General features: G+C 48.9%; 1 protein-coding gene across 2 annotated transcripts in view; it reads left to right on the forward strand.

Moving 5' to 3' along the window:
• Positions 1-24507, forward strand: part of LOC147238479 (pyruvate carboxylase, mitochondrial-like) — a 231539-nt gene that overhangs the window by 32762 nt on the left and 174270 nt on the right. For both annotated transcript variants that reach the window (XM_086197046.1, XM_086197045.1), the window contains exon 10: positions 14837-14955. In XM_086197046.1, the coding sequence (XP_086053172.1) occupies positions 14837-14955 (119 nt within the window). The remainder of the gene's footprint in view (positions 1-14836; positions 14956-24507) is intronic.

Here is a 24507-nt window from a genome sequence, read left to right on the forward strand (position 1 = left end):
ATTGCAAAAAAGTGCGATAATCCAATTCATCGATAAATCGATAAAACAATGCAGGTTAATGGATAATTCAGTAAATCGTGAGTTGCAGCCTTCATGCCAGCATGTGTGTTTGGTTGAGGCAGCATGGAGGACGGCCCAGTGAATGCTGCTCGTTAAAGCCGCTTCCTTCTTCTAAGTTTGACTCGGGTTCCAGGGTGTTGCTGAGGAAGCTGCAAGCAGAATGTGACGTAGAAGACGCCAAACTGCTCGGTGCACAAGATGACCGCAGCTGTAGAGTCCAGTGTTCCTCCTTTCTGCTCCGTACAGTCAGGAATGTTGAAGCAGCTGATTGAACCGTCTCCCATGATCAAGGAGGAGATGTGTGAGCGAAACTCTCGTGGGAAGAGACAGAGTTTTAGGAGCAACAGTGTCCCTGAACGTAGACATCGTATCACACCCACACGCTGTTGGTGAGTGTGTGTGCTGTCCCCTCCCCCTGGACTCTGACTGCAGGCCTCCCGTGTGTGTGCGTGTGTGTGTGTGTGTGTCTGTCGGCTCTGTTTATGTACACCCGCGTCTGTCAATCCACCGACGGTGTTACACGAGGAATTAGTTCAGCTGTCAGTCACCCAGGCGACGGGGAGCGGAGACATGATATGCTCTCGCTCGGAGGATTTGCACAAAAACAAACAAATTCCAATTGACACACGGTCCCTGGAGGTGGTCAGTGTTCTGTAAATGTTGGTGCTGCTCACGGACCCACAAACACCCGCCGTACGTGTCTCTGGCAGTTCCCTCCCACTCTGGCTTCAAACCGCCAGCTCTTTTCACCCTGCTGCAAGTATATTTTAAGATTCCATCTGCTGGATAATTTTGCAGATTAAAACCAGTCTTCTTCTTTTCCTCGGGTCCCAGTGTGAGCTGATGTCAGTTTCTATCTTGTCTCAAAACTCTTTACGTCCCGCCCCTCACGGTTTTCTATTTTTGTCTGGATAAATCCTGCAGTCTCTTGGTGGGTCTCCTTCTGTGGTTCTGCACTCCAAGACAGATGAACAAATGTGTTCAGCTCTTTGACAAAGTGATAATTCACATGGTAGAAAGGAACAATGTATCGTAAAATGGGTTTTAATTTTCTTGATTATTAATAATCTTGATTGTTTGCCATCATCGCTGCTTGGTGTGTTCTGAGGCCTCGGTTGCCATGGCAACCGCTGAAAGCGTAGCAAGGGGAGAGACAGGAGTGTCTTGTATTTGCATCTACCTCCTGAATCATCCGCTGGGCTCAGAAGAGACTGAGGATCGATGGAGAGATGATATGCCTGCCGCTGGAGCTGGCGAAACCAGCTCCTTCATTTCAGGGTACAAATCTCAGGACAGAATCAGAGGTTTGATTCCAGGCACGCAGCCAGGGCACCTCCTGACCCGAGGAACCTCAGGACTTCTGATCCACGGGCTCGAAATGTTCCCCCATTACACCACTGAAGCCCCCAGGCTTCTCTCTCCAGATGAAGGGTGTTATTTACTCAGTCCATGAACAAGAGGTGTAAACCCCAGAGGAAGCTCTGAAACCCGAGACTGTACAGTACGACTGTACAGTACGACTGTACAGTACGACTGTACTGTGTTGCTTTTTGATGAGGAAGATTATGCAGTCTTGAGATTACACTGAATCCAACATGTATGATGATTGAGTTCATACAGACGGCAACATGCTTACACGCTTGTCTGAACAAGACCCTGCCTGGTCGGTAGCATGTTGTCTTTGAGCTGAACCCACACAAGGTCATGCTTGGAGGAAGCAGGCGTGTGGATTGTTGCAGGTACACGCCTGACCGGTCCTGCCACATGTCTGCCACTCAAACTGCTGGACAGGTTTGATCTCATTAGGAAAAGCTAAAAAACAGGGACCCTCAACTTTGCACAAAGCGTTTCAAACTCGCACAAGGTCGATTTGTCACACAACAGGAAGTTGAAAAAAATCCCGTTTGAATGAGTGCATCTGTAAGTCATGTGACTGATCAGCTGTTTCCGCTACCGGTGTCTTCACGGATGTTGCCAGACTTGCAACACACTGACTTGGGTGCTACTTCAGAAAGACAACTTGTCCAAATGAAGGGGTCCTGTCTCGTATGAGGGTGGCAGGTGGCCAAGCACGCCGCTGCCTCTCACGCCATCTTCTGGCAGCTTTTATGTTGCCGCTCTTGTTTGCTTGTTGACTTGACACTCATGTGACCGTTACGTGGAACGACATCAGTGCAGCTTTGGCTTCCATCAGGTGTTGTTAGCTTGTTTGTATTTGCCTTGTGTACAAACGGCAGGTACTCCAGGTGGCATCATGGCCAGTGGGGTGGGGCGGGGGGGGGGGGGCGGTGTGTTTTTAATACAGACTATGAGCGTGTGTGTGTGTGTGTGTGTGTCTGGAGTGAGACCAGTGCTTGGTGCATTCTGGGAACACGATCCTTTAGATGTGAAGGTCAGCAATCTGAGACAGTGATGGGGGATGAGGAGCAAGGATGAATGGGAGGGTGAGAAGGCAACACCGGTGAAGAGGAGTGCAAAGAGAGGAAGACGGATGGATGGATGGAGTTAAACAAGGACAACAGAGCTGCCATTAGTGAGAGGACCAGGGAAACCCCACTGAGCTATGAGAGGATGCAGGGTCAGACACACAAAAGGGAAGCGATTGATTTGCTCCACCAGCTGCGGGGGGGGGGGGGGGGGGTGTAACTGGGCTCTCTGAAATTACAGGTGAGGGAGAGGTGAAGGATGGAGGGATGCAGGAGAGGAGAGCTCAGTAATGGCACTAAAGCCCAGGCACCAGTGAGTGAGGGTGGAGACCTGCGCCGTAGCGCTTCAGAATCCTCAAGTTTAACGAGTTGACTCCTCAGAGCCAAGCTAGCAATCCAAACCTGCGGACTACAAAAAGCCGCGTAAAGAACTACAGCGCTGATGTCAGACTGAGGCACTGTTGTTAAACTTGTCAACATTCCTTGACACTTAAAGAGGAAAATACTTCTGCACTTTCGACTGCTGGTACTCACGAGTACGTTACCTCTGTAAATGTGAGCAGCGTGAGTGTAGCTCTCGCGGTCCCTGGGTCGGAGAACACGGCTGCTGACGGGGGTTCTGGACACGCAGCCTCAACACTCCAACTCTTTTCCTCCGACGGCGGGTTGAGACATTGAGACGCGTGTATTTTTCTCTTTGTCTGCATGTGTGTCTGACTTGGTCTTTGTGAAACCAAGTGTACTTCCAGAGTCCACATTCTGAATGAACGGGACTACACTTGTTAGAGAAAGTGAAAGAAGTTCTGAAGTCCGAACTTTCTGCTCGCTGTCTGGCTGAAGGAGGCAATATCTCCATCGTTACAGCGCGTTGTCACGGCAACGGCAGGTTATTGACGAGTGATGCTGGATCAGTGGGTCAAACTAACTTGGTTTGGGGGAAGGTTGTTTTTTTAAGGATATTAAAATTGAATACTGAACATAGAATTCAGTGCATGAACATACATTTGTATTTTATCAATCTTTTTATGATATAATTGTTTCTCAAGGCTTAATTATTGTTAGGGTTACTTCTTCTTTACATATATATATTTTTGTAAAGCTTCACGTACCCCGGGAGTACCTCCGCGTACCCCCATTTGAGAACCAGTGACTTGGAGGATCTGAGTGAATTAAGCGCGAGCGGACTGAGGTAGCGTCACAGCTGCAGCTGAAGGAGCCGGTATCAGTGAGAGGGCCATCTAGTACCTCTCTTTATTGAGTCTGGTGCCTTCAGGGAATGAGGCCCTGCTTCCTGCTAGCGCTCCCCACTGACTGGAGCAAGAAAGAAACACTCGCAGCCACAGTGTGCTTCCGCTGAGTTCCAGGAGAATTTAACATCAGGGAAATGGAACTGCAAAGACAGGAAAAAGTTCTGCGAGTGAAGGAGCTGAGGAACCTCCTCCTGGGTCAAGCAGGGCCGGTTCAGCTGTGCTGCAACAGCCTCTGAGCTCCTGACTGCCATCGCTCCTCACGATCCTGCTGAAGGAGGTGGGACTCGGACGTAACACATTTATTTTGCCATGAATGATAAAGCCAAATCTTTTTTTATTGAAAAATTGAGCAAAAAAGTCTTGGAATCAGTATATCAGGTTAGTTAGTGCACTCAAAAGTGTGAATAACAGCCATTCTGTTCACGGGTTCTTCAGCTACTGCAGCCCAGACCGGGGCTGAATTACCACCCCAGCCTGGCTACCAGCACGGTGACTAGCATGAGGACGACTACAACCACTCAACCTCTCTCTACTCCAGTGACGCGTGAAGCCGACGGTGAAAGGGTTGTTGGTGTCTTGAGGATAGAAACCAGTGACACGCTGGCGGGACTCCACAGGGTACTGTCACGTGCTGTGTCCTGTAGATGTCAGGAGAACCAGCAGCAGCGTTGTAACCAGCGTGGGCAGGACTGTGCACCGGTAGACTTGTATGACGCCCACACATGGAGACACGGCCTCACATAGTTGATCAGGAACAGTCACACGCCTGCCTTTCCTCAGCTGGGACACACACACAAACACACACACACACACACACACACACACACACACACACACACACACAGAGTTTCTAACTGATGCATTCCTACCCTGACCACATCTGTGGAGAGAGAGTGAGCGAGGGGTGGAGCAGGAGGAGGGCTGAAGGGTTGTTCACAGTGAGGAAGCAGTAGAAGAGCGTGACGGTAGAGAAAACTGATGTGGTCCCCTGAGATGAGAGGTGATCGGGTCCCAATTGGAGGAACCGCCATGGAAGCAGCGGGGGCTTCCCTCTCTGATGCTCTGAGCTGACAGTGCAGGAGTGTCGGACTGTGTGTGTGTGTGTGTGTGTGTGTGTGTGTGTGTGTGTGTGTGTGTGTGTGTGTGTGTGTATGTATACGTATGTGTGTGTGTATATATTTGTATATAGATATAGATATATATGTATATATATATATAGATATATATAGATATATATATAGAGATATATATATATATATAGAGAGATATATCTATATATATATATATCTATATCTATATATATCTATATCTATATATATATATATATCTATATATATGTATGTATATATATATATATATATATATATAGATAGATAGATAGATAGATAGATATAGATAGATATAGATAGATAGATAGATAGATAGATAGATAGATAGATAGATATAGATAGATAGATAGATAGATAGATAGATATATAGATAGATAGATATAGATAGATATATAGATAGATAGATAGATATAGATATATATATATAGATATATATAGATATATATGTATGTGGATATACACACACACACACGTGTGTGCATATATACACAATATCTTTAGCTCCTCTCAAGACTGAGCAATTCCCAGGCGTGAGGGATCATTCCAGTCTTTATAACAGCTTTGTCTCTAAATGCTGGTTCTGTGTTTGACCTGGTACGAGGTCCGGGTTGGTACGAGGTCGAGGTTGGTACGAGGTCGAGGTTGGTACGAGGTCGAGGTTGGTACGAGGTCGAGGTTGGTACGGAGCCCTGGGGGTTTTGCTGTTGTTTCTCAGGTGCATGTGCCAGCCCGTTGGCTTGATCTGTGATCGTCTACCAGCCCTGTCAACTCACCTGTGACAGCAACAGAGCAGGTCAACTATTTGAGCTTGGCCCCCTTCCTGGGACCCATTGATCCCAACTCCACCTCCAACACCAGTTTCTGAAAGTGTGTGTGTGTGTGTGTGTGTGTGTGGGGGGGGGGGGGGTTCACTCTCGTTTATTTCTCCTTGAGTCTACAGTCACCACCCTGTGTGTCGCCTCACTCTCCATCACAACCCTTCAGCTCTTCGTGGGCCTCCAGACCCTGTGGGGGTGGCGTGACGGTCGGGCGTGTTATATCTCAGTCACAGCTGGAGAGAAACTGCAGAATTAGTGGGAATGATGTATGTGTGCTAAAGATCGAGTGAACGTGTTGCGTTCGGTGACCGCTGGACATCTCCATGTTCAAGAGCCTTAACGACAGAACTGAGGAGAACCTGATCGGTTCTCATCATTACATGTTAACGCCCTGTCTTCTCAGCACTGAAACTTGGGAAAGTGTTTCGCCTCCCTCCTAGGAATGGAGCACGACTCAGCACGTTTGGCTCGCTGGTAGGGTCACAGAGGTGGAATTGAAGCAAGCACATGACTCAGGTGGCGAGGGACCGTCGGCCGAGGGTCTTTACAACAAAGCAGTCGTTCCCGGGCAGCGGTTCCCCTGGCAGGCTGAGGGGAGAACTGAGGCAGGGATGGAGTGTCCATGTGCTTCCTTCGGGGGACAGAACCTCATGTCTCTGTTGTAATGGACTTTGTTAGCAGCTGCTGAGAAAAGTGCACTTTTGACCTTTCAGACTTGGACATGAAACAAACCATTCCGCGTGTTGAAGCTCAGCTCACTGTGGCATTTGATAAAAGGCCAAAGTTGAAGACATGAGAGCAGGCTGATGAAGACAGAGGAGAAACGCGTGGACAGGTGGAGGTCGGCAGGGCCCATGGTCAACTGCTGGTGCAGTAGATGGTGCTGTAGAACTTTGTGGGAGGCATCAAAGGGGACAGGTCGTCTTTCCTGACAGCGATTTTGAAACTTTCTTCTAAACGGTGAGGTGTTTGTTAGGGACGAGTCCTCCTTTCTTAGGCCGTGGCTGAACGTTTGTGTTTTTAAGTGAACTGATGGTAAACATCAGTTTGCTGAGTTTATGTTGCCGTCCGTCCACACATCGCCTGTAAATGTGAGTTTTGCAACGGCAGGTTAGAGTTTCTCTCTCTGTGTCTGTCTCTCTCTCTCTGTGTCTGTCTGTCTCTCTCTCTGTCTGTCTCTCTCTCTCTGTCTGTCTCTCTGTGTCCGTCTCTCTCTCTCTCTGTCTGTCCCTGTGTCCCTCTCTCTCTGTCTGTCTCTTTGTGTCCGTCTCTCTCTGTCTCTGTCTGTCTCTATCTCTCTCTCTGTCTGTCTCTGTGTCCCTCTCTCTGTCTCTTTGTGTCCGTCTCTCTCTGTCTCTGTCTGTCTCTATCTCTCTCTCTGTCTGTCTCTTTGTCTTTGTCTGTCTCTCTCTCTGTCTATCTCTGTCTGTCTCTCTGTCTTTGTCTGTCTGTCTCTCTGTCTGTCTCTCTGTCTTTGTCTGTCTCTCTGTCTATCTCTCTGTCTCTCTCTGTCTTTGTCTGTCTCTCTGTCTCTCTCCCTCTTTCTGTCTGTCTGTCTCTCTGTCTGCCTCTCTCCCTCTTTCTGTCTCTGTCTGTCTCTCTCTGTCTCTGTCTCTCTCTGTCCCTGTCTGTCTCTGTCTCTCTCTATCCCTGTCTGTCTCTCTGTCTCTGTGTGTCTCTCTCTGTCTGTCTCTGTCTGTCTCTCCGTCTGTCTGTCTCTCTGTGTCCGTCTCTCTCTCTTTGTCTCTCTCCCTCTCTCTGTCTGTCTGTCTCTCTCTCTCCCTCTCTCTGTCTGTCTCTGTCTTTGTCTGTCTCTCTCTCTGTCTCTCTGTCTTTGTCTATCTCTCTCTGTCCCTGTCTGTCTCTCTCTCTGTCCCTGTCTGTCTCTCTCTCTGTCCCTGTCTGTCTCTCTCTGTCCCTGTCTGTCTCTCTCTGTCTCTGTCTGTCTTTCTCTCTGTCTCTGTCTCTGTCTGTCTCTCTGTCTCTCTCTGTCTCTGTCTCTCTCTGTCTCTGTCTCTCTCTCTGTCTCTGTCTGTCTCTCTCTCTGTCTGTCTCTGTCTCTCTGTCTGTCTGTCTCTCTCTCTGTCTCTCACTGTCCCTGTCTGTCTCTCTCTCTCTGTCTCTCTCTGTCCCTGTCTGTCTCTCTGTCTCTCTCTTTCTCCCTCCCTCTGCCTCCCCCTCACCTCCCATGCGTGAGCCTCTTGGCTGCTTCACTCTGCCTCCATTTCCTGTTTCCCTGCTGACATTTCAGGGTTCTCTCTTCTCATGATCTCCTATTAATGTGAGGAACAAGAGAAGGATCAATAGTTTTCGGGCGTCCTACCTGTTCGGATGTTGTCACGATGCAGAAGTGGGTTTCCTACGGCGCTAGACGAGCTACTCGCCACGGTGCTGCAGCAGTGCATCGTCACTGTTTACTGCAAGATTCCGTCAGTGCATCTAAAAAGCTTTCTGATGGCCATCTGGCCTTTTCAGCTGATGCGCTCCGACAGGTTGTACGATAATAGGAACATCTTTTAAGAATGTTGTGTTCAGATCAGTTTCGAGAGTTGGGCGAACACTGAGGCGACTACCGGAGCGCCGGTCCAGTATTCACCCTCTGACAGAACCTCTACAGCCTGATGATCTTTAAATATTGATTTATTGCTGAAAATATGCTCAAGTCTCCTTATGTCACCATGTTTGAACTGCTAGCTGCTTGTTTGAGTCGCGGCAACATAAAGCTACTGAGCAGGAAGTTAAAATGCATTCCTCTCTCCATTCGAGGAAGGAACGATCAGACTCTAACCCTATAAATGATGAAGTTCTTCTTCTTCCCTCTGTCTCTCTGAGACCTGAAAGCTCCTGGACACTCTCCAATCTCACTGAATGTTTTTCAGTTCATCAAATACAACTGTGAAGGCTCCTCGCCCTTAAAAGAAGGGTGACGGACGTGAAATGGAGGGCGAGTGGAGAACTTCTCCGACCATCTAAAGGAAGAGAGACGGCGCCAGATCAGAGCAGCTGAGACGGGCCAGTAACCAGTCCAGTTCAACCGTCTGACCAACAGCTGATTGGTGCTGCTAAAGGTGCAGCGTGTTAGCCGCTGGTTAACGGCCGTCAGTTAGCCGCTGGTTAACGGCCGTCAGTTAGCCGCTGGTTAACGGCCGTCAGTTAGCCGCTGGTTAACGGCCGTCAGTTAGCCGCTGGTTAACGGCCGTCAGTTAGCCGCTGGTTAACGGCCGTCAGTTAGCCGCTGGTTAACAGCTGTCAGGCTAATGAAATCAAAATGAATAAAGTGACGCCCAAACTGATGACCAGCCGAAGACCTGGGATATGAATTCAGGAGGAAGTCCTGTCTCAGTCAACACACCAGTATGACCAACATCTCCAGTTAGTGGGGAAAACCCTCCACGTCATTGACTGTTTAATGGACAGGACACTTCCTGAGGAGTGTCATGTGATGATCACCAGTGTCAACACTCAATAAATGAGTGAAACCAAAGCAAAGCTGGAGGATGAGCTGAAGGTGAGAGGATGAATTCTGGAGGGACAAATTCATTCAGACATGAAAAGAATTCCAGCCACTCCTTTGACAGCCTGTGTGTGTGTGTGTGTGTGTGTGTGTGTGTGTGTGTGTGTGTGTGTGTGTGTGTGTGTGTGTGAGAGAGAGCGAGCAGTGGCATGCACTTCTGTGTTTATCATGTTGTGTGAGCATGAATGTGCGTGTGTGTTGTTTTAGTGTAGATTGTGTGTGTTGGGCAGCTTGCTGCAGCAGAAGGGTAAGAGAGGTCTCACCTGAAATGGAGCTCGCGTGTGTGTGTGTGAGAGAGAGAGAGAGAGAGAGAGAGAGAGAGAGAGAGAGAGAAATGGAACAGATGACTGGGAGCCGTGGCCACGCCTCACCACAGAGACTGGTGAGCTGCAGCTCATGTTCAGGTGAGGCTGATGATGTAATGCCCTCATCGAGCCTCTACAGCCGCTGTGTGTAGCACCTCCACACAGCGTGTCCTTTGTCACGCCCGTGTGTATTCCACAAAACACAGGACATTATAGCCTTGAGTGGCAATTTGCAGGTTCAAACCTTTTGGGCTCAGCAGAGGAAAGCAGCTGTGTCGAGCAGAATTAACCCTGCCGGTGACAGGAAGTGTGTTCCAGCCATCCCACAGCGGGGCGAGTCACCTCAGCCGGTTCCGGGAAGCAGTGAGCGGTCACGCAGTCGTGTGAACGTTCCAGTGGGAGCAGAATAAATCCCCTCTCAATAGGAGGAGGAGGAGGTCCATATCCACATCTGCCACAGAATAAACTCCCTCCTTCACTGCTGCTCATTCAGGTTTCCCCGCGGAACAGAATCGGCTGAAGTTTCTGGGCAGAGCCATGAGAAGAGCACAGTATCTGTCATCAGATGTGAATGAAACTTGGCGTGGACGTGTATGATGCTGCACACTCGCATGACCTCAGTCAGGACTTCTGAGAGACAACTTGATTGAGGGCCAGATCCTGCTCAGCCTTATCTGGTCCAAGCTGTCGTGGGTTTGAAACCAATCTTTCTTGGCCCATTTCTGGTCCCACCAAATCCCACAAGTCCGTATATTCTGGTGCTGACAAACAAGGCCATCCAGAAACAGGCGAAAACTCTTCAAACCCAAAGGACTGAAAAATTCCTGAAGATAGGAAACACATTTCCTGTTCAGGTCATGTGACTCACGGACAACTCTCCTGGAGTAGGGGAGGCACATGTGAGGTAAGAAGGGGAGGGGTTACCGCTCAGGGGAGGAGTTTGCACTGGCCACCCCTCCCAGTGCGGACATGTTCCTTGTGGCTCCGATGTTGATGGTGACCAGGGGGGTTCTGACGTCACCCTGCAGTGATACTGGGGTCATACTGGGCTCATACCGGTGATACTGGAGCGGCGGTGTGTGTGTGCTTGCTGCTGGTTGTTAGGTGGACTGGTAGCTCTGTTACTGGGTGTTATGGAACCTCGGAGTTGGCTTGACCTTCCTGATGTTCAGAGGCTCTTTGAATAAAAGGCTTAAAAGGCAAATGTCTGTGTTGTGGAAATTTGTACGCTCACTGCTGGTGAATGAGGAAATGGAGACCTCTGCCGGCCGACAAGTTTTATTTTCTTTGCAAAGAAAAGGTCAGATCAACACGCGAGCGGTTAGGTGAAGAAAAGACATTGAGGATGGGGGACATGAACATTTATACTTGAGGAACACCCCCAGGTGAGCTTCACATCCTTTGTCTGCTGCGGGGTCGGCACCTCCAGTCTTCTTCTCACCATTACGTCTGCAGTAGTGTTGACCCCCCGGATGTGTCTCACACCTGGAGTAAACAGTGGGACTTTACATTTATTGTAAAGACAAAGGGACTTGGTAGCTGAGTGAAACTGTGATTGGCATGACAATGTAATTACAAGGTCTGGGGTTTTGCATTTTTAACACACAGAGGCTTGATATATTTAAAAGCATGAGTTGAGGTATTTCAAGTGTTTGATCACAAGGAAAATGAAATTACAATCACAGTCTGTCAGGCTCTGCTGCCCGTCTGTGAGCCTAAACTGAGGGTTTGTCAAACCCTGATGGGTGCTACTTTGTGTGTGAGAACATGAATGAGGACCAGTGTCTCGGGGGGGGGGGGGGGGGGTCATCAGGGTTCAAACATGGATTGTGTTCACAACCATTAAGCTAAGTGGCAGAAATATTTAAAGCTGTAGTGTCTCACACACACACACACACACACACACGTGACCACACAGCCGTTCATGCGTCTGCACCATCGATTGGTCCATTGATTTGTGTTGTTCCCTCTGTTGTCTGACGCACGTCACACACAGATCTGAGTGCATACGTGTTCCTGATTCCACATTTCCACATGGAAAAAAAATTTCGTTGACATGTCCACCATGGTCAATGACAATGAAGCAATCTTGAATCTTGGAAGCGGACAGTGTTGGGATGGGAGGATAAATTCCTGCAGCCTCCACCTCCGACTGACGGTCGGGGCTCTGGTCCTTGGAGCTCTGTTACGCCCAACGTCAGCCTACATCTGCTGCTCGTCCCTCTGTACGGGCCGTAGACGTCCATGCAGACACCGTCTGAGGACCTTGGAACCTCCGAACCTCGTAAACTACTACTGGAGGGATCCCATTTGTAGTATTACAAGAGTCAGTACTATTGTCATCCCAAGTATCACTCTCAGGCAAAGCCTAGAACCATTACAGTATGCAGCAACAGCTGAAAACACACATACACACACACACACAAACACTCTCTCTCTCTCCCTGCTGGAGCTCCTGTCCCCCCCAACCAGCCTGTGTCCTCTCAGGACTTCATCAGACAGGAAACTGGCCCTCAGCAGGAACTCGGACGACCCTCAGACCTCCAACACTGTGGTCATGTGATGAGAGGATCTACCCTGAACAGAGAGAGAGAGAGAGAGAGAGAGAGAGAGACCATCCACTCTTGGACTCATCCGTCTTGTTGTCTCACCTCAGCTGAGTCCGTCTTTGAAGTTGCGATCATCAGTTCTCATCCAATAAACTTTGTCAGACCTCTTCGTCAGCTGGCTGTCAGAGCCTGGCAACACCGTTCCAGCCAATCAGATGACAAGAGCTGGATTGTTGTAGAAACTCCAACACTGCCATGTTTCCCTTTGAATCACACGTTTCTCTGCTTGAATATGGAGAGGCATCTCTCCAGTCACCGTACTACAGTACTAGTACTACACTGTAGTACTAGTACTACAGTGTAGTACTAGTACTACAGCACAGCACACGTATGTTACCTCCACTATCATGGCTCTCTTTGGTTGGGGATAACGTCAGTGTGCAGGGTTGCAGCCTGCGTCTCCTGGGTGTCTGGTTTTGGGCGCTTGTGCTTCTGATGGCTGTATTTGTCTGACTGTTGTGTTCAGTTCAGATGTGAACAGCGTCGTTTATCGAGACTTCGCTGCTTCGTATCCAACACACTCACAAATGGTGTGAGAAGAGTACCATTGTGGAGTGAGAGATGAATGTTCCCTCATACGAAGATTCGCTACCTTTTTAAAAGTACAATTTTTGTCTTCAAGAAGGTAGAAGTACACATTTGGAACAGAAGCAAGTGAACTGTAGTTACCATTGGCTGCAGGTGCAGCCACGTCTGTCGCCTCTCCAGCCTTGATATGGAAGCAGAGCTCTCAGTGTATTCATGTCATGTTATGCACCAGCAGGCTGAAGGACAAACGCGTGGCAGAACTCCGCATGCGTCATTTTCTAAACATAAATTCATGGAATTATTTTCAGTTAAAAATTAACATTCCCACTCATTGCAAATGTGTCAGCAGAACAGCAGTGCGAGATTGCAGAGCTGGCGGTGGAATCTCTTCCTCCAGCTGTACTGGCTGAGGTTCCCTCATCATTACTGGGACCATTTCAACACAATCACACATCGTGTGTCAGCAGCAGGACACTTCATTGTGTGAACCTACGTGAGGTTTAATTCCAGGACCATTAAAAGCCCCAGTGTTCCGGTACCCGCTGACCTTGTGCTGCCACACTCCATTGACTCAGCTGTCACGCGTGATAAAACATTGACCACTCAATCTGTTCCATCATGGGGGGGGTGCAGATGAGTGGGTGTGTTTGATTTTGGATTGTGGTTCTTCACTCCACACACACTTTATTACATTGCACTGGTCAATGTTTCCTGATGTATTTTGTCTGTAAAGATGAAGTGATGAGAGTTGATACCCTAAAGGTCAACTTGTGACATCGTGAGTTGACCTCAGAAACTCCCGCTCATTGGCTCATGATAGTTCAGTCGTTTCCTGGAGAGAAAACCTGTTCAGCACATTTTCCTGTAAAGTGTTTACTACACGTAGTGTCTCATCAGTCTGGACACACTTGGATGCAACTGCACTGTTCAATGGGTGTGTAGTACTGCAAGGCAGCGTAGTACTGCAAGGCAGCGTAGTACTGCTGGGAAGGCTACTGCTGTCCGGCAGGCTACTGTTTGTCCCACATGCTACTGCTTGTCCCGCAGGCTACTGCTTTTCCCGCAGGCTACCGCTGTCCTGCAGGCTACCGCTGTCCTGCAGGCTACGACTACAACGTACTACTGTGATGGACTGATGGGTCGGCCCGCCAAGACCAGAGAGCCAATAACTGTTGTCTGAGGATCTTGAGTTGAGGGTCTTGATGGATTAACTGGCTACAGGCGTGTAACAACCACCAGTGTAATTTGTGTGAATCAGCAGTTTCTCAACCCTGATGATGATGATGATGATGAACGTTCCTTTAATGTAGTATTTATATCGCAGCTCCTCTCTGCTCGGAGGTCCCGCTGGGCCAAATGAAGCTGAGAGGAGCGCAGCTGCTGATTGGTCGTTAGCGGGTCCTGTTGTTTATTATCATCAGGCTTCGCTACTCAGGATGAGGAACTCCCAGTAATAGGCTGGCTGATGAACTGGTCAGCTGGTTAATTGCCTCCTGTAGATGACAAACAAGAGCAGTTGAGAGGGCCGTTGGTGTTGGATATGAACAGGTCCTTTCAGACCCTGTGGAATATTACGACTGGTCGTGAGGATCCTGAGCAGCTACTTTATTACTGCCTGCTACAGGGAGGATCAACTGTGAAGCTATTTAGCATCTGAACTGGTTGATGCTGAACTGATTAAAACTGCAACGTGTCGAAGAGAAAAACAGGTTTTGTCAGGCAAACCACGTAGGAGTTCTACTTTTGTTTCTCAACCGTGACGGTATTCAGAGGATCCAGTAAAGTCGCACTGGCAGGAAGAGGAGGCTGCTTGGTGGTGGTCAGCTGATCTGCCTTCCTCCTCCTGTCTCCATCTGCCTGAACGTCCTTTCTGTTTCAGGGGAAGTGCAGTTGTTCTCTACATCTCTGTCTCTTGTGAACGTACCTAACAAGGACAACAAGTAAATGTGGTGTCAATGATTAATCACGTTATAAATTATCCAGCAAAATGAATGTGATTGTAATTTTTAGCTGTCATCAAGCAGCAAGTTGAAGGTGGTTGGTAAAAGTGGCCAATCATCAAGGAGAAGGTTCTGGACTCGGATATCACTGTTGCTTCACAAGAGATTTCTGCCCTTTTCTTCCTCCCTCCTGTGTTTCATCGTGTCAACATGGACAGATTTAGTTTGAGTGATTAAACTGCTTCCTCATCTTGTGTCTCTTCTCTTGTGGCTGCAGGTCGGCTATGAAAACGCCGGGACGGTGGAGTTCCTGGTGGACAAACACGGCAAACACTACTTCATCGAAGTCAACTCCCGTCTGCAGGTGGAGCACACGGTCACTGAAGAAATCACTGAGTAAGTAGCAGAAGGGTTGTGCTGGGTTAAGGGCTGAATCGGGGAGGAGGATGGAGAGGGGAGTCCTGCGGGCAGGGGGGGGTTCTACTGAGACGAGACCAGCTGAGAGACAGGGGGTCCAACAGGACTGAGGGGAAGACTTGAGCCCGGTTTACACTCCAACCCTGATCTGTTGGACCGGTTCAGCTGACCCACCTTGGTCTCTGACCAGCACACACACGTGACCCCCTTTTTATTCCCCAGTAATTAGCCTAGTTCATCAACAGGAAGTGATTGACGGGTGTGAGATATGCATGCATCATGAAAATAGTCTGAGGTGTTTCCATGGCAACGCCGCAGGCTGAGAAGCCTCCTGATTGACAAGTGTAGGACTGTCTGGGTTCTCTGATCACTGTCTTTCATCTCTTGTCTGTCTTTGTTTGGCTCTTTCACACAAACATCTCTTTGATCAGTCTCCTTTATTTACCCAGTAAACACACCAGTAAACACTTGTGTTGTTGTTGTTGTCTGACTCCATATTGGCTGGGATGGGAAATCAGTTGTTCCCAAACTGTCGGTGTGTCCCGAGGGTCGTCTTTCAAGTCCGTCCTGTCAGTCACGCATGTATGCTCACGCCAAGGTGCTTGTAAACAACCACCAGGAAAATATGGATGAATTGAAGACAGAACGTGTGAGTGAAGGAACTGAGTGCTGCTCAGCGCCGAGCGCTGCAGCGGTCACGTGCAGCGTCACTCGTCCCCTCCACGGACAGTGGCAACTTTGATCTTGCGTGTGTCTGGTTCTCCACACGTGATGCGGTTTATTCATATGAAGTTTTCTCAGCAGACTGACGATCATGTGATGCCTGGACTGTTGTCATGTGACTTGATAAGTCCTGAGGTGAATCACTGCGAGAGACGATGGCACTAGAGAACCGGTTCTCAACAGAGTCTGACATGAAGGGCGTAGCTCACCAGGCTAATGCCTGCGAGCTGCTCTGTAATTGTACAGGAACCAGACAACCTGAAAGGAGGATTTTTGGCCATTAATCAGGTTTGTACAGGACGACAGCGAGCTGGAGCCTCGGTGTGTTGGCTGCAGTGAGCCACTATTCAAACAACAAGGGAAGCGTTTAATGTGACGGTGACACCGACTCTGATTAGACCTTTGTGGCGCTGAGCAGAAGGTGAGGATTTGAAGGGAAGTTTGATGACGGTTGTCACCAGCTCATTGTATCCTGAACATGCTGCTCCTGCTCCTTCGTTACCGGGGATTCTCACCGAATCATTGATTCATGAAACGCTCCGTCTTTCCAAAGACCAAAGCGACATGTTTAAAAAGCTTCGTTCATCCACCCAACAGCCCCAAACCCCCAACTCTTCCTCCTCTGTCATTGACTATGAATGAGCAGCACATCCTCACCTTTGAGGCTCCGGAGGCAGCAAATATTTGACCTTTTTGTTTGAAAAAGAGTGAAAACACGGATTCCCTTTCAGGCGGTGGTCTGAAGCATCTTCTAAACTTGCTGCTTTAGTGTGACGTCAGCAAGCCACGTGACATCACTCATGACCTCGTGAGCGTATCGGACAACGTGATGTGTGTTTCAAGATTGTACGTGTGTGTACGTGTAACACACCCCTCCAAAGGTGCTTTTGAATAGGAGTTGGCTTTCACTGCGTCCGTGGTCTTTGAAAGCAGTCGAGTCTGTTCTTGAGTCGGAGGCTGCAGGGCATCGTTGATGCTGCTGGAGGCAGCTTGAAGTCATCACCCAACAGGAAGTACTGCTCTGTCAGTTTTGATTGGTTCTTTCTTGCTGCCATGTTCTCCGCCGTCCTGTGAGTAAATATCCTGCACAGAGGAACTTCCTCCTTGCATCCTCATCCTCGGCGCCCTGGTGGTTGAACTGGGATTCTAACCTCGGCCCCTCCCTCTTGTCGTCCAAAGGGTTCATATCATCTCATCAGTCCTCCTGCTCTCCATCTTCCTCCAGCTTCTCTCCGTTTTGCTTGGATGTTGGACGCATCTGTCTTTGATACCACAAAGCTTGATGGTCTGTGACTGAGAGGAAGCTTTTCTCTTGCTGCTTCAGCAGTGGTGATGGCTGCATACACACGTGTCACGAGTAGGTGGACGCCACAATGAAGCACCCACAGACGCACTCACTCATTCACAGATGCATACAAAAGTACGCCTCCATCCTCAAAGACGTTGCTGTCCAGAGGCTTGAACAAAAACAGACACACAGGGGAGAAACACTGCGCAGCAATATTATGCTAATACCTATTCATGGGTCTTCCTGCTTTACTCAAGTCTCACACAATTGAGGCGCTTCTATCTGCTGCGTCTGAGTTTGTATGGGAAAGCGTGTGTGTGTGTGTGTGTGTGTGTGTGTGTGTGTGAAGGAGACATGCTGATGTATCTGACAGTCTTTATGTGAGACAAGGGAGACCGCCTCTGCATCAGATTCAGCTCTGCCTTTGAACTTCTCCTCTGTCAAGGTTCCATTTGTCCATAATTTAGCTGTAAACGATCTGTCCTTTGTGTGTCAAGTGTGCGTTTCTGAGTGGCAGTGTGCAGCCAGCTGGTGTGTGTTGTCAAGGGACATTGCACATTTGGACAGGAGTCCTTTAGATCCTTAAGTGATGTAATTATACCCTGCGGCTCATGCTGGGCTTTGCAAGTGTACGCTGACGAGATGGCGAGGGTTTGTTGAGATGAAACGACATGAGGAAGTGTGTGTGTGTGTGTGTGTGTGTGTGAGTGGTGTGTGAGTGTGTAAGAACTGTTGTCAAACTCAGTTCTACCAAATATTCAGGCAAGTGGGTGACTCAGGGTATTTTTACTTCCCCCGTCCACCAAACCGCTCCATCCAAGTTCCACCATCTCTCTCCTGTAGCGCCGAGGTTTGACCCTTTCCCAGGTCATCTGTGGATACTAGAGTATGAACATGAATAGCAGCACAGGCATGATGACACACACGTGTGTGTGTGTGTGTGTGTGTGGGGGGGGGGGGGGTCAAGTACATTGAAGGAAATAAAACCTCCCCAGCACATAAACACAGACTCATTCTGAGCTGACATCGATCGCTGAGATGAACTCACTCACCGTCCTTCTGTCAATCACTGCTGGCGTGTTGCTGACGAGGAGACACAAGACATCATAAAGATGTTTCACCTGCCAGCAGAATCTTGAGGTGGGAAGTCAGTTCAGATTAGCATCCCTGCTTATGGCACATTCACCAGTCTCGTCAGAATTTGTGCTACAGCCCTGACCTCAGTCTTGAACTTGTCCTTGATTTAAAAAAAGAAGAAGAAGAAAAAGCTTTTCAGTTTGAAATGTCGCTTTAAGAACATCTAACCCTGAGGCAGTGTTAGCATTAGCATTCGCACAAACCCAATCAAAGCTGCTACAACTTGGGGGTTTATTCGTTTTTTGTTGCCAGAGTGAGTGGCTGTCGATTCCTCTGACACGCCCACAGAAAGCTCCTCATCTAGACCTGACTAATCAATTCGGTCAGCAGATGATTTGATGTAGAAATGAAGTGAAGACGTGTAGAATTTGAGGGCAGCTCAGGTGTATTATGTCCCAAATGTGTTGTGATGGATGTGTAATTGGCAGAGGAAGCAACGGCTGTGACGCAGCTTTGAACCTCCCATGAGAGACGGAGATAACGCGGCTTGTCGGCCTGTGAGGTCACAAACATGTCTGTAACAGACAGGAAGTCTGCAATTGAAAAGCCAAACGCTGAGGTTACGAGACGCGCGGCATCATAGCCGTCATTAAGGCACGTGTGACGGCCGCTGGTCCAAGCGCACACACAACAACCCGTGCCAGTATCGATGGAGAGTTTAACTTTAATCCTTTGTTAGGACAACCAGATCTAACTGCTGTACAGTGGGAATGTTAACAACACAAGGACCCTTGGATGGAATCGCAAACATCCTCCTCTCAGTTCAGCCTGTGTGAGGTCCACTGCACTGTTCAGTAACTTGACTGTTATTTGGCAGGTATGGAAATGTGTAGGGGTGTGTGTGTGTGAGAGAGGGAGAGAGAGAGAGGTGTCTTATTAGCTGTAGATCCAGAAACCGATGAAGACGCTGTCACCTGGAGGTTCCAGAGCTGCTCATGCAGGGTCTGTGTGTTTGGACGTAGAGCAGACAGAGTCTGACCTTCTGGGCTGCTGGTATCTGTGCAGCATGCAGCCACACGCGTTGACGTGTCAGTCAGAGAATGAATATGTGCACTGCACCTGGTTCTTTGTCTGTTTAGGCGAGCTAATTCGTCTTAAACGACGAGCTCTCCGTCTTCATCAGGAGGAGGACAGACGGAGACAATGACAGCTGTTCATTTGACAGACGGAGTGGTGGACGGACCAGAGGGGAAGAGAGAGCGGGGCTCAGGCCTGCTCCGCTCAGATATCTTTGAGTCTCGAGACGATGGGGAACTCATTTCCCACATGCCTGCGATGTTCTTTAACGTCTTTTGTCTCGACGTCAGTTTGTCATCAGGCCTCTTTGTTTGGTCTCTGCTTGTCTTGCTGTTCGCTGCTCCTCTCCATCTGGGTCAAACGTGGCTGGACAACTTCTAGACCTGCTGATCTCTGCTCTTGGCTTTGAAGTTCCTTTTCCACGTGGGAGTTGGAGGTGTTGCCATACCAGCAATTAACCCCCTCCTCCCACTCCTTCCTCTCATTGCGTCACTGTCACCAATCAGCACTCGAGAGCAGAAGCGTGCATGTGGACACCTACTGTATGGAGTTGGAAGACGAGGTCTGGAAACTTAGCTGTTCTTGTTTAAAAGCATCTCCTTCGTCTCTCCACCCGCCGTTATCAACCCCATCTCTCCTCCTTATTTATGCACCTTGACTTGATGTTGCTCCAGGATTATTTCATCTGTTCTCACCTCCTTTCCTCTTTCATGTCCGTCAGCTCGTGTGAGAGAGAGAGAGAGAGAGAGAGAGAGAGAGACAACATGCCTGGATGCTCTGTAATAAGCATGATAACGATTCTAATAAGTGTGTGTGAGTCCTGTGTGTCAAATAATTATGACTTGTAATGTTTGTGTGAAGTGGAGATGAATGCCTGTCGTCCTGCAGTACACAAGTCAACTCAGCTTCTATACTTCCGTGTTTGTGTAGCTGCTGTGTAGTTGGTGTGTAGCTGCTGTGTAGCTGCTGTGTAGCTGCTGTGTAGTTGGTGTGTAGCTGCTGTGTAGCTGCTGTGTAGTTGGTGTGTAGCTGCTGTGTAGCTGCTGTGTAGCTGCTGTGTAGTTGGTGTGTAGCTGCTGTGTAGCTGCTGTGTAGTTGGTGTGTAGTTGGTGTGTAGCTGTTGTGTAGTTGGTGTGTAGCTGCTGTGTAGTTGGTGTGTAGCTGTTGTGTAGCTGCTGTGTAGCTGTTGTGTAGCTGCTGTGTAGCTGCTGTGTAGCTGCTGTGTAGCTGTTGTGTAGTTGGTGTGTAGCTGTTGTGTAGTTGGTGTGTAGCTGCTGTGTAGCTGCTGTGTAGCTGCTGTGTAGTTGGTGTGTAGTTGGTGTGTAGCTGCTGTGTAGCTGGTGTGTAGCTGCTGTGTAGTTGGTGTGTAGCTGCTGTGTAGTTGGTGTGTGGCTGCTGTGTAGTTGGTGTGTAGTTGGTGTGTGGCTGCTGTGTAGTTGGTGTGTAGCTGTTGTGTAGTTGGTGTGTAGCTGCTGTGTAGTTGGTGTGTAGCTGCTGTGTAGTTGGTGTGTAGTTGGTGTGTAGCTGCTGTGTAGTTGGTGTGTGGCTGCTGTGTAGCTGGTGTTTAGCTGCTGTGTAATTGGTGTGTAGTTGGTGTGTGGCTGCTGTGTAGTTGGTGTGTAGCTGTTGTGTAGTTGGTGTGTAGCTGCTGTGTAGTTGGTGTGTAGCTGCTGTGTAGTTGGTGTGTAGTTGGTGTGTAGTTGGTGTGTAGCTGCTGTGTGTGTGAACTTCTGTATCAGTGCACACGCTCAGTAGAGTCTTGCTTGCTTTTGCAAGCACATCATAAAATAATTTTAAGGTGATTATAATTGTGCAGTGATGCATTCAGTGAGTGATTGAGAAGTAGCAGATGAATAAGAATGAGGGTTGTAGTTGTGTGAGAGAGAGAGAGAGAGAGAGAGAGAGAGAGGCTATTTATGATAATGGCGAGGATGCTCATGATTATAATCACACCCATCATTGTTTTTGTGTCTCTGAAATGTTGGGTTGTGTAGACGGACAAGCTTCCCTCCTTCTGAACCTTCTTCCAGCCACATTCATGCATATGCAATATTAGAGTTATGATTTATGGAAGGAGATAATTATTGAGAGTGGTTTTGAAGCGACAACACGATAAAGCCGCTAACTGGGAGAGCTGGAACTGTCCTGGAGCAGCCCTCCGTCTCCGTCATCTCTTCACTGGAACGTCCCTCTGTAAACTCACATTTGCCATCAGGTCGGTTTGACGTTTGTCACTGAGTTTGACTCCTGAGAAGCAGCAGTTCTCTCTTGCGAAGTGAGGGGTCACCGCCCCCACATAAATCATTGCATTTCAAGATATTAGGAGTGTGTGTGAGGTGAGGGCATCGTGCTGGTGGGGGGGATGAATCCTTGTCATCAGTGTGTGTGTCTGATTGTTAGCTCCGTGAACTGTGTGGACACATCCTGCTGCTCCTCTACATGTGAATTCATGAACAGAAAAATACAGGTCTTGAATTTGAATTGTTTGAGTGGGTGGAGCAGCAGAGACTCAGTGGCCCAGCTTGGGGCTTCTGGCTGGCTACAGTGGGGCCACCGATTCTTCAAGTTGTCCCGCTTAAAAAGAGGAGAGGTCTATAATGGTCATCACTGGTCCACTTCAACTGTGAGAGACTACAAACAAGCCAGAGTTCTGGCCCTCACTGACCTGTGACTTCTTCACTAAGAAGCTCCTCTGTCCTCCACTCCTTCCCTGTGTCAATGGCGCCTGTTTGAACTTGTTACCTGTGTAAAAGACACCTGTCCACACCCTCTCACAGTCAGGCTGCAACCTCTCCACCAGGGCCGAGACCAAAGAGCTTTCTCAGGACACCAGGGACAAGACTGGAATGAGCCAGTCGACAAGAGGCAAGCAGCTTGGTGAGAGGAGATCAACTGTTGGAGCGATTATTAGAAAATGGAATAAATACAAGATCCCTGACAACCTCCCTCCACCTGGGGCTCCATGCAGGATCTCACCTTGGGTGAAACAGCCCAGAACTACATGGGGGAACTGGTCAATGACCTGGAGAGAGCTGGGACCACAGTAACAAAGGTTACTAGTAGTAACACACGACCTCGGCATGGATTAAACCCTGCAGTGCTGGAAAGATCCCCCTGCTTAGGCCAGCACACGTCCAGGCCCGTCTGAAGTTAGGTCGTGTGGTCAGATGAGACCACAATGGAGCTCTTGGGTATAAACGCCACTCGCCATGTTTGGAGGGGGAAGAATGCTGAGTCTCATCCCAAGAACCCCATACCCACTGGGGAGCATTGGGGGGGGGTTGCTTTTCTGCAAAGGGGACAAGACGACTGATCCGTGTGAAGGAACGGATGGATGGAGCCTTGGATCCTGAGAGTGTGGGTGAACCCCTCCTTCCATCAGTGAGAGCACTGAGGATGAAACATGGCTGGATCTTCCAGCATGACAGTGATCCCAAACACACCGCCCAGCAACCAAGGAGCGGCTACGTAAGAAGCATTTCAAGGTTCTGGAGGGGCCCGGCCAGTCTCAGGACCTCAATCCAATAGAGACTCTCGAGGGACTTGAAAGTGGGTGTTGCCCAGCGACAGCCCCAAAACATCCCAGCTCCTGAGAGGATCTCCATGGAGGAACGGCCAAACTAGCAGCTACATTGAGCAGACCTGGTGGGGACCTACAGGACACGTCTGACTGTCACATGACCAAGTACTGAGGTGAACCTTTATTGATCAAATACTGAGTTTCTGCTCCATACAAATACATTCTTTGAAAATCAAACAATGTGATTCCCTGGACTTTTTACTTTCTACAGTCAGTCTCTCACAGTTGAAGTGGACCAGTGATGAACCTTACGGACCTCCTCTTTTTAAGTGGGACAACTTGAAGAACCGGTGGCTGCCATACTTTTTGCCCCCCTGTAGCTGCGAACTGACTGTAGACCAATAAGTCGTTCATAAAACTCCTGTCTGAGTTTCCAGTTGGATGAAATTATGATTAGGAATGCTCCCTCAGGGCTCACAACATTTCACAGCTGCAGCGTAACTGTGTGTTGAGCGCCACCTGCTGAGAGAAGAGGAGAGGCTTAGCCCCGAGCTAAGCTAGCCGCAGCTTGAGAGAAGTCCTGTGTTTACTCTCAGCTGACCTGCGATGTCAGGAATGATCATGTGATCAACATGACCACTAATGGCTGCTGGACATCGACTCATCCTCCTCATCCTCCTGATCCTCCTGACTGCTCGCCCCACTCCACCAACGCCATTGCAACCTGAGGCTGAAATGATTAAACTCCTCATTTGCATAAATTAGCATGACCTAAATGATGAATTAAACTCATTTCCGAATGTTCTGTCCAGTAATCCCCCTCGGAATCCTCTTAAGCCTTTTGCATGGGCCTGAGGCTTCTGAGCCAAGTCGTATCAAAGACTTTAGGAAGACCAGAGGATTCTGCATCAGAAGGAGGTGGCTTGTGGGTAATGCTGTTTGTGGGCGGCGGCGGCGGCGCTTGTATGTTGCTGATGACTCGATGATTTTGATCACTAACAAGTTCTGAGTCACTCAGAGTGTAAACTCTGCCTGAGGCCTGACAAGGTGGTGCAGTGCTTCTGGTCTCAACCCACCAGTCACGGGTCATGTTTGTCAATATTGTGTGGTTGTCAATCTCCACACGCCGGCCGTCAGAGCAGCTGCCAGGCGCCGCCGTCGCCCGCATTCCAATGATTCAGCAGCCAGTTAGTCAGAACTGTGAATTTGAGAAAAGAACGGTCTTAGCTAGACGGAGAGGACGCTTCCCTGGTAACACACACACACACACACACACACACACACACACACATACACTCACTCACTCACACTCACTCACTCACTCACTCACTCACTCACACTCAGAGGTCACTGGGACTGTGCAGAGTTCAGTGTTGTCCAGTCAGGAAACCTCTACCTGCCTGCAGTGGACTGTTAGACAGAGAGAACCTGGATGGGAAGCCGGTCCCTCTGCTTGCCATCTGCCGAAACAGTCAGTCAGTCAGTTGGTCAATCAATCAGTCAGTCAATCAGTCAGTACTTTACTGTAGCGGAGCTGCAGTTTTCTCTTCCCTGCTTCTTTCCGTCCCTCACTGCGACCTTGCACGCTTCCCTCCATTTCTCTTCCTTCTCCACATTCTTCTCTTTCATGCTGTATTTATTGCAGTACTTTTACTGCCTGCTTCAGCGCTGCCTCATGTTGCTGTGGTACAGCTTCTTTACTTGTATGACATCATCCAGTCTGACATAGAGCCTGGTGAGTGAGTGCGTGTGTGTGTGTGTATGCACATGTATGATGAGGGTGTGCGTGTGTGTATACACATGTATGATGTAGGGTGTGTATACACGTGTGTGTGTGTGTGTGTGG

This window comes from Aulostomus chinensis, chromosome 24 (genome assembly GCF_037954235.1).
Source record: "Aulostomus chinensis isolate RoL2024-O1b breed Wild chromosome 24, RoL_Achi_v1.0, whole genome shotgun sequence".
NCBI classification, from domain to species: domain Eukaryota; kingdom Metazoa; phylum Chordata; class Actinopteri; order Syngnathiformes; family Aulostomidae; genus Aulostomus; species Aulostomus chinensis.